The 14,514-nt window shown below is 35.6% G+C and overlaps 1 protein-coding gene across 1 annotated transcript in view; it reads left to right on the forward strand.

Moving 5' to 3' along the window:
- The first annotated feature begins 266 nt into the window (after positions 1-266).
- The window catches only part of clic5b (chloride intracellular channel 5b), a 31,884-nt gene continuing 17,636 nt past the window's right edge, over positions 267-14,514 (forward strand). Inside the window, exon 1 of the mRNA XM_077219569.1 lies at positions 267-890. Within this exon, the coding sequence (XP_077075684.1) occupies positions 375-890 (516 nt within the window). The 5' untranslated portion in view covers positions 267-374. The remainder of the gene's footprint in view (positions 891-14,514) is intronic.

The following is a 14,514-nucleotide window of genomic DNA, read 5'->3' on the forward strand; positions in this document are numbered from 1 at the left end:
TATATGACATATTTCTTTAATATTACATGATACATGCCACTTTTTATCTTTTTTTTATATCTACTGGATGATATTTTGGATCATAGGCCTACCAAACGTTTAGGGCGAGGCCAGTATGATTTGTAGGCTATTACATAAATTAAATAAAAATGTAGCAAATAGGCTATGCAATAAAAAAGGCAACTTTTATCTGGACCTCAAGAGAATATAAAGAACTACCAGGGAGTCACTTATTTACTGCTCACATTTTATGACAGTCATCGAGCAAAGTTCATTTATAAGTGATCTGTCATCTTCCGCTGCAACAGGTGAGCAACTTTCCCATTTCTCCAGACGTCCTCGCACTTCTCCAAAGTTCTGGACGAGCTTTAATCATGGCCACGAACCTCCAAGAAAACATATATGAACAAATCGACGAGAGGATCGAAAACATATACGAGAAGCCGTATGTTGAAATAAATAGTACTAACGAGCCGAAATATGAGAATCAAGGCGCGCGCGAGGAACCGATCTACAGCATGGCTAATCAACCCTCTCCAGACTACATGAACACGAGAGACTCAACTGAAGAAGCAGCTCAGCTTTCACCCTCCAGTGAACGAGGAGAGCAGATCGAAAGCGAGCTGATGATGGTGGCGTCTCTGGAGAATGGAGACGGATACGCGTCCGGAAGGTCTTCATCTTTAGAGGAAACTGGAGACCCTTGCGATGACCAGCCCTCACTGGTCAACGAAGACCTGCTCATGGCTTACAGTCTCCCAGAAGACGAATCTCCAGAACCGGAGGAGGTGGTTGACTACAGCCTGAAGACTGTGGAGAACAGCGCCGTGCAGCAGGAGACCACTGAGGTTCCCGACCCTGACCAGCCTGTGATTGCGCTTTTCGTCAAGGTAAGGGATGTTGGTTTATTTGGGGCTGCATTTATGACAACTGCAAAAAAATAACCGGAACTTTATTTTGTTTAATTTTTAAGAAAGTATAAAAGTTGGCCTTACTACATCTAGAGTCTAAAGGTTAGTTGGGTGTGGTTTGTGATAGTGATTTGGTTTGTCATATTTCTGCTTACCTTTGACCATTGAAGACAATGTGAAGACAAAATGAACGTCAAACCTTTTTTCACTCGATCAGCAGTTTTTATGCAGTTTTTAACCTAAATTGTTGTTATATCTTTTAATGATGCATTCCACATTCAATTTTAGTATACTGTATAAATTCAGATGTTAAATAATTTAAAATGTTAATTAATAAACATATAACATTAGCATATAATAATTGATGTAAAATGAAATACTGGAAATTACAATTTGTTTCTATATTTTATTTTAATTAAAATTAAAATGTATATATATATATATATATATATATATATATATATTTTTTTTTTTGGGGGGGGGGGGACTACACAAAGTTAGTATTTAAAAAAATTACAAATTATATTATATTAATAATTACCATAGTAATAACACATTATGTTAATAAAATTGAAATTAAGTTTCTCACTTGTCTTTGACATTTTATTTTGCATTGTCATTTCAACCACAATCTCTCAAACCTCATTTGGGAAACCCTTAAAACAGTGGCTTTACTGTAAAAAAATTAAAAATAAGTGTTGGTTTCACTTAAAAAAATTAAGTAACCTGGTTGCCTGGAACCTGTAGTTCATTTAAATAAAAAATTGAGTTAATACAATGAAGGATATTCGTTTAAACAGCAGAAACTCAAAATATGTTATGTGAACCACATCAATTATCTAAGTTGATTTGACAAAAGAAAGAAATTGATAAATCAGGAAAATGTTTTTTTTTACAGTGTTTGTTTTTGGCATTATGAATTCATACTGTCTTATTATCTAAATGAAAAATAGTTTTGACATTAAAGGATGCAAAAGAAAACCAGGCTGACTGAAATGCTGTTAGAAGTGTAATGGATGTAAATATCTCAAGCAGGTAGTTCATAATTCGGTAGATAGAAATCAATGTTAAGCACAATAGCCTAAAATTTACAGAAAAGATTGGTATGATTCATTCAGGTATTATTTTCCTTTTGATCATTAACTTCAATGGAGCTTTCAAAAGTTTCTCTGCTTGCTCACAGCCTGTGTATGTCAGTAGATAGACATCCTGAACTGATTGCATCGCCATTCATTTTCCTTTGAAAGGTTCACTGTGACAGGCAATATGAATAATCATTAACTTGGGGATCCATACAGTCATGGATACCAGGATGAACTCCTGACCTGAGGAACACTTTAGTCCGTGTACATGACACGGTCACAGCCGAATGAGAATCTGTGATTCAGGCTCATGTTCATGTTTGATGCCATTAACAATTATGGCATCAAGACAAATTGTATTTTTACCGGTTCATAATTGAAAATAAGATACACTGATATGGATGCACCAGTGAACAATGATAAAGGTGTTGTCCTTAAGAAACCTTTAGGAACAATTCAAATATTACATAACTATTTTATGGCTGTCATAAAAACCAAGGAATAAAGGAGTGTGAGTTGTTGTTGATTGACATAACATCAGACTGCTTTCATTATAAAGCCTGAAAGAGAAAAAAAAATTGTCAAGTAAATGTTGGTCTTGGTTATGAATTTAATTTTATTGGCTGTGCTATGACCTGCTGAAGCCAAGCCAGATGATTATGACTGGAATTGACATACTAGTATAGATGTTGGTGGTTACTGGTTAGATTCAATATTTACATATTCAATTACATTTACTTCTTACATTTACAGTATGTCTATATTTGTTTGAACCCCTGCTATTAAAAAGGATGCAGTTGTATCAGTATTGTATTGTTTCCTGAGTATCGCTGAAACCAAAGGCCTGTTCACACCAAGGACGATAACGATCACAATAACAATAAAGATATATCTCTAAAACCATTCTAAATGTGAAAGAATAGCAGAGTTCGAGCATTTAAAGTGGCAGTCAACAAAACTGCAGCGAGCACTTTTAATAAACAGAACAATGACATCCGTTGGTGTGGACACTAATATAGTTATAGTTATGGTTATAGTTATCGTTCTTGGTGTGAATGGGCCTTAACTCTGTTCGTATAAAAAACCAAAAGAGTCTGATTTAGTGACATTAGTGACATTTTTTAAATGTGGAGCAGCAGCAATGTGATAATCAGAGATAAGCAGACTCTTCCACACAATTGCAACTTTGATTAAACAATGTTTATCAGGCGGTAAACAATTCCTCAAGTGTGACCTTGAACATTAAAGAAACATATTTTAAAACTCTTAAAGGACTTTGGCTCAGCCAAATGTGCATCATGCAGAAGTTAATTATTCACTGCCGTGATTACACTGAACCTGTTGGGAACTGAGCCATGAAAAAAGAGACTCATTTTGGAGCTTCATTCACTGACATTATTTAATTCATATTCCAACTCATCTAAGGTGAAAGGTGATCTTATAATGCACTCGGGCACATCATCAGTGATGTAACCTGTGTTTATAGGGCATTTGAATTACTAGTAAATGAAATCCATTTGCTTCTACATCAAAAAAATTTTAACAAAATATATTTTACTGGGAATTTACTGTATGTAAATTCCACTGTAGTCTTTCACCCGTCAGGTTTAATTTACAACAACACTGAAGCAAGCATTGTTAGTTGCTATGATTAGTCATTAATATATTTATAGACAGTATATTTCAAAAAGGAAAATCATACACCCCTAACAACTTCATCCTACACTGTAGCATGAATATAGTAATTTCTTCCAGTAGAGGGGGCTGTTAAGTCGACTATAACAATAACATTTCAATACAAATACATCTTTCCTCTTTTAGCTCACACAGATGATGTTATTAATTATGTTAATAATGTCCAAATTCAATTCAAATTCTTTGTCTTTATTACTAGGGCCCTTAATACGATGTAAAAGCATAATAATATCATTTTAATAAATGGTAGCCTACCATGTGATTGGGTCAATATCTTTACAGACACAGCAGTTGTCGTGTGTTGTTTCTATTCACTATTCAACACTAGTAGACATTTATCTGACATATTTATACAGAGCAACTTAAAGTACAGTTTCACTTTGTATTTGTTTTATTTTTGATGTTAAAGTGTGTTCAGTGTTCGCCGCCTCCCGTCTCCTTCTTCCCATAACATCTAACATCGTTACACCACGTAAAGTTGATAATTCTGCGAATAATTGGAATTGCTGATTTCAAACAGAGATGGCGACAAACAGGAAAAACTACAGACTGCAGCTATAAGTGACAACAGTGATGATAGTTGGATCCACAGTTGCTAGTTTGGTTACCAGTTCTATATATATGAATTTAATTTAGACTACTGACTCCTAGTGGAGTAAATATATATATATATATATATATATATATATATATATATCCTGCCTGTAATCACTCTAACCAAGGCTCTTCTCCATTGATTGCTCAGTTTGGCCAGAAGGCCAGCTCGAAGAGTCTTGGTTGTTCCAAACTTCTTCCACTACGGTTTAGTAACCAAAAATCCAAATCACAGTCTCTACTGCACCAATTTAATTGATATTAATACTAGTGTAGAACATTGCATAGAAACTGTGTCTATTCCTCGTTTACTAAGATCAAATAATAAATCTACTGCAGGATCTAGAAAAAATCTAATTGTTATTAAAACAAAAAATCTCGCTATTAGTGAACAAAAACAATTTCTAAAGCTAGGTCTTCTAAACATTAGATCGCTCACACCTAAGGCGGTTATTGTAAATGAAATGGTCACAGATAATAATTTCGATGTTCTGTGCCTTACTGAAACCTGGCTTAAACCAAATGATTATTTCGGTCTAAATGAGTCTACTCCGCCAGGATACTGTTATAAGCATGAGCCCCGTCTGATCGGTCGTGGCGGCGGTGTTGCAACAATCTACAGAGATATCCTTAATGTTACTCAGAAAACTCGTCATAGGTTTAATTCGTTTGAAGTGCTTGTGCTAAATGTTACGCTCTTAGATGTAAGAAAAAAATCCCTATTATCTCTAGCATTGGCTACCGTATATAGACCTCCAGGGCCTTACGCCAATTTCCTAAAAGAGTTTGCTGACTTTCTATCAGATCTTTTGGTCAACGTCGATAAAGCATTAATTGTTGGAGATTTTAACATACACGTAGATAATTTAAATGATGCGTTAGGGGCTGCGTTTACAGATTTATTAAACTCCTTCGGGGTCAAGCAAAACGTCACCGGACCAACTCATCGTCTTAATCATACACTCGATTTAATTATATCATATGGAACCGATCCAACCGATATAGATATCATTCCACAAAGTGATGATGTCACTGACCACTACTTGGTAACTTGCATATTACGCACTGCTGTAATATGTCATGCTGCGCCACGTTATCGACCAGGTAGAACAATTCGTCCATCCACCATAGATCATTTCTCAAATAGCTTATCTGATCTGTCCCAGCTGCTGCCTGAACCCAAACAAACAGATGAATTAGACGAACTAACTAGCACTATGAGCAACATTCTCTCTAGAACATTGGATATTGTTGCACCCATTAGATTAAAAAAGGTCAGAGAAAAAAGTATAGCACCATGGTACAATAATACTACGTATGTTTTAAAGAGAGAAACCCGTAATTTAGAGCGTAAATGGAAAAAAACTAATTTAGAGGTCTTTAGAATCGCGTGGAAAGACAGTATGTCACTTTATAAAAAGGCACTTAAAACGGCCAGGGCTGAGCACCTCAGCAAATTAATAGAAAACAACCGAAATAATCCAAGGTTTTTATTTAATACCGTGGCTAGACTAACAAATAAACAGACGTCGTCTGAACAAAATACCTCGTTACAGTTTAGTAGTAATGATTTCATGAACTTCTTCACCGAGAAAATTGAAAGCATCAGAATCAAAATCGTAAACGTTCGATCTTTGCTCGCGCCTTATAATTCGGCCGCAATTATTACCCCGCAAGAACAATTACAATGCTTTACAACCATAGAACAAAAAGAGTTAAATAAACTTATCACTTCATCTAAAACAACAACATGTTTATTAGATCCTATACCAACTGAACTACTGAAAGAAGTGTTACCTGTAGTGGAAGAGCCTCTTCTCAATATTATTAACTCATCTTTATCTTTAGGTCATGTTCCAAGAACGTTCAAGCTGGCAGTTATAAAACCTCTTATTAAGAAACCACAATTAGATCCAAATAACCTATCAAATTACAGACCCATTTCGAATCTTCCATTTATGTCAAAAATATTAGAAAAAGTTGTGTCCGCTCAACTCGGCTCTTTCTTGCAAGAAAACGACATCTATGAAAAGTTTCAGTCTGGATTCAGGCCACATCATAGCACTGAAACTGCGCTTGTTAGAATCACAAATGATTTACTTTTAGCTTCGGACCAAGGCTGTATCTCAGTACTAGTTTTACTTGATCTTAGTGCTGCGTTCGATACTATAGATCACACAATACTCTTAGATCGACTGCAAAATTACACTGGTGTTCAAGGACAAGCATTAAGCTGGTTCAGGTCATACTTATCTGACCGCTACCATTTCGTCTACTTAAATGGAGAAAAATCGATTATAACTTCGGCAAACTATGGAGTGCCGCAGGGATCTGTGTTAGGCCCTTTATTATTCTCAATATATATGCTGCCACTTGGTAATATTCTAAGGAAACATGGAATTAGTTTCCATTGTTATGCTGATGACACTCAAATATATATTTCCTCACGGCCAGATGAATACGCTAAATTATCCAAATTGACAGATTGTGTTAAAGATATAAAAGATTGGATGACGCATAATTTTCTTTTATTAAATCCAGACAAGACAGAGGTAATACTTATCGGTTCTAAAAACCGTCCACAAAACCTTTCACAGCACGACTTTAACATAGTAGGATGCCCTGTTACTCTATCCGCTACAGTAAAAGACCTGGGTGTTACATTAGACTGCAACCTGTCTTTTGAAAAGCATATTTCATATGTTACAAAAACAGCCTTTTTCCACCTTAGAAACATTGCTAAGTTACGTAATATGCTATCAGTCTCTGATGCAGAAAAGTTAGTTCATGCATTCATGACCTCGAGACTAGATTACTGTAATGCTTTATTAGCTGGTTGTCCTGCATCTTCAATAAACAAGCTACAGTTAGTCCAAAATGCAGCCGCTAGAGTTCTTACTAGATTAAGAAAATATGATCATATAACACCGATTTTATCATCACTTCATTGGTTACCTATAAAGTTCCGTATTAATTACAAGGTATTGCTTTTGACTTATAAAGCTCTAAATGGTTTAGCTCCAGTCTATTTAACGGATCTTCTATCGCCTTACAATCCATCGCGCTCTTTAAGATCACTAGATTCGAGGTTTCTGGTCATTCCTAGGATATCCAGATCCACCAAAGGAGGCAGAGCATTTTCACATTTAGCTCCGAAGCTCTGGAATAGCCTTCCTGATATTGTTCGTTGCTCAGACTCGCTCTCCCAGTTTAAAACTAGACTGAAGACGCATCTATTTAGCCAGGCATTCATATAAATTTTTTATCTTACAGTTACTGTAAATTCGGCCTCTAGTTCATAAACGCCAGAGGAGAACTGGCCCCCGACTGAGCCTGGGTTCTCCCAAGGTTTTTTTTCTCCATTGGGTCACCTGATGGGGTGTTAGGACACCATTAGGTCACTGGATGGAGTTTTTCGGTTCCTTGCCACTGTTGCCTTTGGCTTGCTCAGTTGGGGATATTCAAATTAATTAACCAATCATACCATTGATCAGCTCTACCAAACTTGGATGTCTTTTTTCCAGTAATAAACAAACATTAAGTTGTTTTGATTGATACTGTGAAGCAGCTTTGATACAATCTGTATTGTGAAAAGCGCTATATAAATATATTTGACTTGACTTGACTTGACTTTATGGAGGTCACATGCATGCACCTGTGAACCTTCAATGCAGCACAATCTCAACACAATCCTGTCTCTGAGCTTTCTTTGACCTCACGGCTTGGTATTTAAAAGGTGTTAGACCTTTTATTGAGAGGTGCGTGCCTTTCCAAATCATACTCATTCAATTGAATTTGCCACGGGTTAACTCCACTTGAAGTGTAGTAACATCTACAAGTGAAATTGGAATATGGAATTTGGTGTATAAAGTGTAGAATTATGTGGAGAAAAAGTAATTTTAAGTAGTTTAACATAAGGCAGCAACATAAAAGAAATGTGGAAGAAAATGAATGTGTATGAATACTTTCACAAGGCACTGTATATATATGGGCCTTATATGAATACAAATGATAAAATAAAAATGTAACTGTGCTGCACTGGACGATATGCAGTTTATTGAGACTACTGACATTTGGCAACATATTTAACCAAAACGGCTTTCAGAACATTCAAGATTGAACATTTTGTCAGTACTGTATGTGTGTTACCTCAAGATGTTAGTTTCACTAAGGCTACTTGCAATATTGTAGAAAAGTTGCTCTGTTAATACACACCACATATAAAAGTTTAACCACAGTCTGGGTGTGAATTAAGGGGGGCTTTGGGGCGTCTGACCCCCCTAAAGAAGGCTTCAAGGACATTAAAACAACATGTTGAGGGGGGGGGTGTTCATGTTCATGTTCACCCATAACATGAAGCTTTGCCCGTAAATATGAAGATATGTTTCTAGCTCTGACTGATTTTAAATCATAATTTTGCCCAGCCCTGAAATGGGATATACGATTAAGTTTACCTGAGCTGTTGAATTAAATACGCTATAAAACTGTGCTCATTCAGGGACGTGCATTTATTGCACAAACATACTGTGTTTATAATGCATTCACAGTTCATTTGAACAATAACAAACCCTCTTTAAAGGTGCTGTGTGTGATTTTTAGCGGCATCTAGTGGTGAGGTTACGAATTGCAACCAACAAAAGTTACGGTGGCCGACAGGAAAATATGTCATCGTCAGAGACAACAGAGAGTAGACAGTTCAGCAATGAGGTTTCTTTACAAGGATAAATTAAGAAATTATGTTTACTTAATTATTCAGTAAAACTATGTTATTGCGAATATTATTGTTACTTGTTCATCATTGTGTCAGTGTTTTATTCGCTGAACTTAGCTTGCTTCCTTTTACGAAGAGCAACATAGTAACGAAACGCGTTTGTCCATTTAGGGCTACTGTAGAAACATGTCAGCGCATTTCAATGTAAGGGGATCCGCGGTGTATGTAGACAGAAACTGCTCATTCTAAGGTAATACAAATATAACAGTTCATTAAGTAAGGTCTTTATACACCACTGAAAACTTCATTTTCAAGGTAGTGACGAAACGCGCTCTGTAGCGCTGTGTGTTCGCTGTCGGCTACGGTAGAACCATGACGACACAATATGTCGACCTCCATAGAAGTGGGTGTCCGCGGTTATGGAGATATAAATGTCTCATTCTAAGGTAATAAAAACATAATGGTTCATTATGCAAGGTCTTTATACACCACTGAAAACATAGTTATGGATCTTATATTGCATTTCTGTGATAGATCCTCAGAAATATTACACATTGCAGCTTTAATGCTGTTAAACTGAATGTACGAAGCAAAATGTTTGCTGATAATATCCTCAACTTAACAACAACACTGAAGTAGGAGCAGTTTATCAGTCAATCAATTGCGCATGAAAGTTGCGTTCATTACTATAGTAGTGTATATCTATACTGTATGTGCTCCCCCCCCACTCCGACTCCCCGACTCCCCGAACGCCATTATATATTTTAAGAAACCAAATGAGTAATCTTCATTTCACAGGTTCATATCAGTCATGACCAAAAACTTTGAACGCAAATTCATGCTATAAACCAAAGCCAGCTCATAAAATATTTAACAGGGAATCTTATTCTCCTGGGCTCCAGAAGATGATCAAATATAACCTGCCGTTGCCTGCCAGCGTACTGCCTGTGACTTGGACTGCATTAAAAATGCATGCGGCTCATTCCTCTACTCTTGAGTTTCTGGGCCATGAACATGTCATATAGTTATACAGGGACAAGATGGCGCACGAGTTTAGTGGCCGATACTCTACACAAGAAACTTATTTATAGGGCTCAATCTTTTTGATAAGAAATTCATGAATTGTCTGTGTTTACATGTAATATATGTGCATGGACTAATACTGAATCAGAAATGTGAATCTCCATAGATGTTTCAAGGTCACCTCACAACATCATAGTTACAGTTCTAGTTTATTCTCATCTGTCACTCAAGTTATTTGTGGCAGGGGCGGGGCAAAGTAAAGCTCCACCCCCAACTAAAGCCTCTCACCTATTCCCTCTCTTTTACATCATCCCCGTTTGGGAGAGAGCTAGATTCATCTTTCATCTGGGCTCGAGCTGACATTGCAACACCTGGTGCCATTGGATGCCCATCAAAAGCAGAACAAACTGAATTTAAGTTAGCGTGGGTAAACTTTGACATTTAACCCGAAACATTCTCAAAAGACTGCTGGGAGGATGTAGGTGACAGATCAGAAGAGGTACTTGAGTCAAAGAAAGTGTCTACAATGGGAGAGGGTCAAGAACCTGATATTGAGTTATTTGTCAAGGTAAGGAAAATATCTAGCATTAGAGTATGCAGAAGTAAAGTTATGAAGCTCTTATGATGGCACTGTAACTCAATAGTTGTTCTAGGGTAACGTGCATGTTTGACTACGGTTGTAAGTAGAGGGATGATTGAATGCCAGTAGTTCTCGCATATTGGTTCATAGATTATCGGTGTTAAAAGAATATACCCTCAGTAATTTGCATTCTGATTTTTTTGTTTGAGATGCACTGATATAAAAAAGTTGACCTGTACCAATAAGTTAATAAATGATACCGTTTTGTCTAAATAAACCATTTTATACTAGTTAAAAATAAAGCACTGAAAACTAAAATCTGTCATTTTTAAATGCTAAAATGACACAAAGTATATAATGTACAGTAAGGAAATGGATTTGCTATAGATTTCATTTAACAGTATTATTGAATTCATTATCATTATTAGTGTTTTAAAGATTCAAGATACATTTATGAATGAAATAAGCATGCAGAATTAAATATCCAAAATTGGTCAAGATTTATTTAATATTGACTGATACCAATAGATTATTAAAAATATTATTAAATTTAATAATATTGTCCAATAACCAATATTATACTGATATATCGAGGACACCTAGTTTTTGTCATTGTGGGCCTAACACAAGACAAAGGTAGACATAAGATCTGCAACCATTATTAGAGTACAATTTGTTTTCATTGCACACAAATACAAAATAAATACAGTTTTTAAAAGTGATGTCCATCATTGCAAATAATGCAACAAGCTTATTAAATCCGAACATTATGGGAAAAGTAAGCAAAAGATAATACATTTTGTATCATAGATAGCCTCTGCAAAGTCACTCAACCCACTTATGAGAAAGCAAACATATGCATACACTGACAAAGCATTACTACACGCTTCAGTTATAATGAAAGTCATATGATTAAATTGGAGGATACATCTGATGTGCCAATGGCGGTCATACTGAAGCAACTTAAATAATAAAATGAAAAAAAAAAGAAATGTTCCAAACAAACAAATCCTCTTACAGGCACTAATCTTTTGCATTTAACAGCATAAATACTGAACACAAGGCATTGTCAGTCAGTCACACCCCGTTCTGTTTACAGCCCTGAACTGCTGCCCAACAGAGCAACCGGTCCTATAGCAAAGCGGCCTATTGTTCTGCACTTTCCAGATCGTAGCTGCTCATTGTTCTGCTTCCAGTCGTCTCTCTGTTCTGAATTTGCCAGAATGGACTGATGAGTGGAACTGGAAGTGTCCTGACCTTTCACATACCATCTGCCTCATTTATCTGACTGTGTTATGCAATACATTGTCTCTCATGATTCCTCTCGAACCTTGTAATGAAAACGAACTTTATTAAATTAGAAAAGATGCAACAGAAGTATTTTCTCTAGTGGGGTCCGTGTACCTATTATATATTTGACAGCACGCTCCTCATGTTCTTCTCACTACCAGGACCGCGGTTAATGAATGCAGTGTGCATAATTCATATTGTGCTGGGTATTGTGTCAGTGTAAGCTATAGCTGGTCTCGTACTAGTGTTGCCGCTGGTTTGGGACACCTGATCTCCTCGACTGCAGAGACATACAGTAGCAGTGTGAAAACATTTTTCAGGCATTGAAAAAAAACAGGGTCATTTATACACTTAATGCGGAAGTATAGGGTTTATCACTGAATAAGGTAAATTAGTGTAACTATATGACTTGTATATTGTATTACTCATTTTTGAGTAAATAATAAAATTGAAAATTTCACATTTAAATTGATTTTAAAATGAGCATAAGCTCAATTGCTCCTGGTGCATGTCCCAATTTAGTGGCGTCCAGTCTAAGGCAGGGTTTTTCAGAAGGGAGACTGCGACCTCTGTGAGGTCAATGGCGGTACTTCAAGGTGTTAAACAAAAGTACAATATTAACTTAATAACTTTTTTATCTCCCTGACCTGTAACTGAATGTATGGAAGCCCGTTTCCGCCATAGTTGAGTAAAAAAAAAAAAGATTATCTAAGTCATTATAATGAGAGTTTCTCATAATTATGACTTAGTATCTCATTATATTGAGAAAGTTTCTCATAATTATGACTTAGTATCTCATAATAATTAGAAATTTTCTCATAATAATGATTTAACATCTCATAATAATGAGAAACTTTCTCGTAATAATGACTTAACATCTCGTAATAATGACTTAACATCTCGTAATAATGAGAAAGTAGAAAGTTTCTCATTATTACGAGATGCCAAATCATTATTACGAGAAAGTTTCTCATTATTACGAGATGTTAAGTCATTATTACGAGAAAGTTTCTCATTATTACGAGATGTTAAGTCATTATTACGAGAAAGTTTCTCATTATTACGAGATGTTAAGTCATTACTACGAGAAAGTTTCTCATTATTACAAGATGCCAAATCATTATTACGAGAAAGTTTCTCATTATTACGAGATGTTAAGTCATTATTACGAGAAAGTTTCTCATTATTACGAGATGCTAAGTCATTATTACGAGAAAGTTTCTCATTATTACGAGATGTTAAGTCATTATTACGAGAAAGTTTCTCATTATTACGAGATGCTAAGTCATTATTATGAAAAAGTTTCTCATTATTACAAGATGCTAAGTCATTATTACGAGAAAGTTTCTCATTATTGCGAGATGCTAAGTCATTATTACGAGAAAGTTTCTCATTATTACGAGATGTTAAGTCATTATTACGAGATGCTAAGTCAGTATTACGAAAAAGTTTCTCATTATTACAAGATGCCAAATCATTATTACGAGAAAGTTTCTCATTATTGCGAGATGCTAAGTCATTATTACGAGAAAGTTTCTCATTATTACGAGATGCTAAGTCATTATTACGAGAAAGTTTCTCATTATTACGAGATGCTAAGTCATTATTACGAGAAAGTTTCTCATTATTACGAGATGTTAAGTCATTATTACGAGAAAGTTTCTCATTATTACGAGATGCTAAGTCAGTATTACGAAAAAGTTTCTCATTATTACGAGATGTTAAGTCATTATTACGAGAAAGTTTCTCATTATTACGAGATGTTAAGTCATTATTACGAGAAAGTTTCTCATTATTACGAGATGCTAAGTCATTATTATGAAAAAGTTTCTCATTATTACAAGATGCTAAGTCATTATTACGAGAAAGTTTCTCATTATTACGAGATGTTAAGTCATTATTACGAGAAAGTTTCTCATAGAGTGCCGAAGTTATGACGTCACTTTGTAGGCCAAAACGCGGAAGTGAGTTAGCATTTTAGCACTTCCGGTTCCCTCGCCCTAAAGTCTATGGGTTTTTTCAATGGGTTTTTGCTAAATCGCCTGAAATAAGGTCTGTGGTTAACAAAGCCTCTAAATATTTTCACGTTTTGATCTATGACATAAAACACACCAGTTATAACCTGCTTGTGTTTTTTTAACTTTATTGTGTCTGCTTGTGTTTTTTTAAACTTTATATAGGCTTCAAAATACATATACATTTTGGATTAACTTGTAAAGATTATCTTGATAGACAAAACGTGTAAGGGTCACAACTCTTTGTTGAACACAGATCTTATTTTTTGCGATTTTCCAAAAGTCTATGGGGAAAATGCATAGCTTTTCAATCGAGGGAACCCATGCGCCGCTAACTTCCGAGTTGTCCTACAAAGTGACGTCATAACTTCGGCACTCTATTATTATGAGATGTTAAGTCATTATTATGAGAAAAATTCTCATAATTAAGTTGGCTTGGAAAAGTATTGATACTGATATTGTATTTAAACTTCTTCTTCTTCTCCTTATTTTTCTTACCCAAAATGTTCTGACTCTAACTCGTCCTAGAGCTTTAACTCTACAAACTCCAGACTCGTGTCAGACCTTCAGACTGTTCTGACTCGAGTTGCTATATCTTTTTAAACTGATTTGA

Source organism: Siphateles boraxobius, unplaced genomic scaffold (genome assembly GCF_051911475.1).
Source record: "Siphateles boraxobius isolate OS27281-9 unplaced genomic scaffold, OSU_SipBor_1 8, whole genome shotgun sequence".
Lineage (NCBI taxonomy): Eukaryota > Metazoa > Chordata > Actinopteri > Cypriniformes > Leuciscidae > Siphateles > Siphateles boraxobius.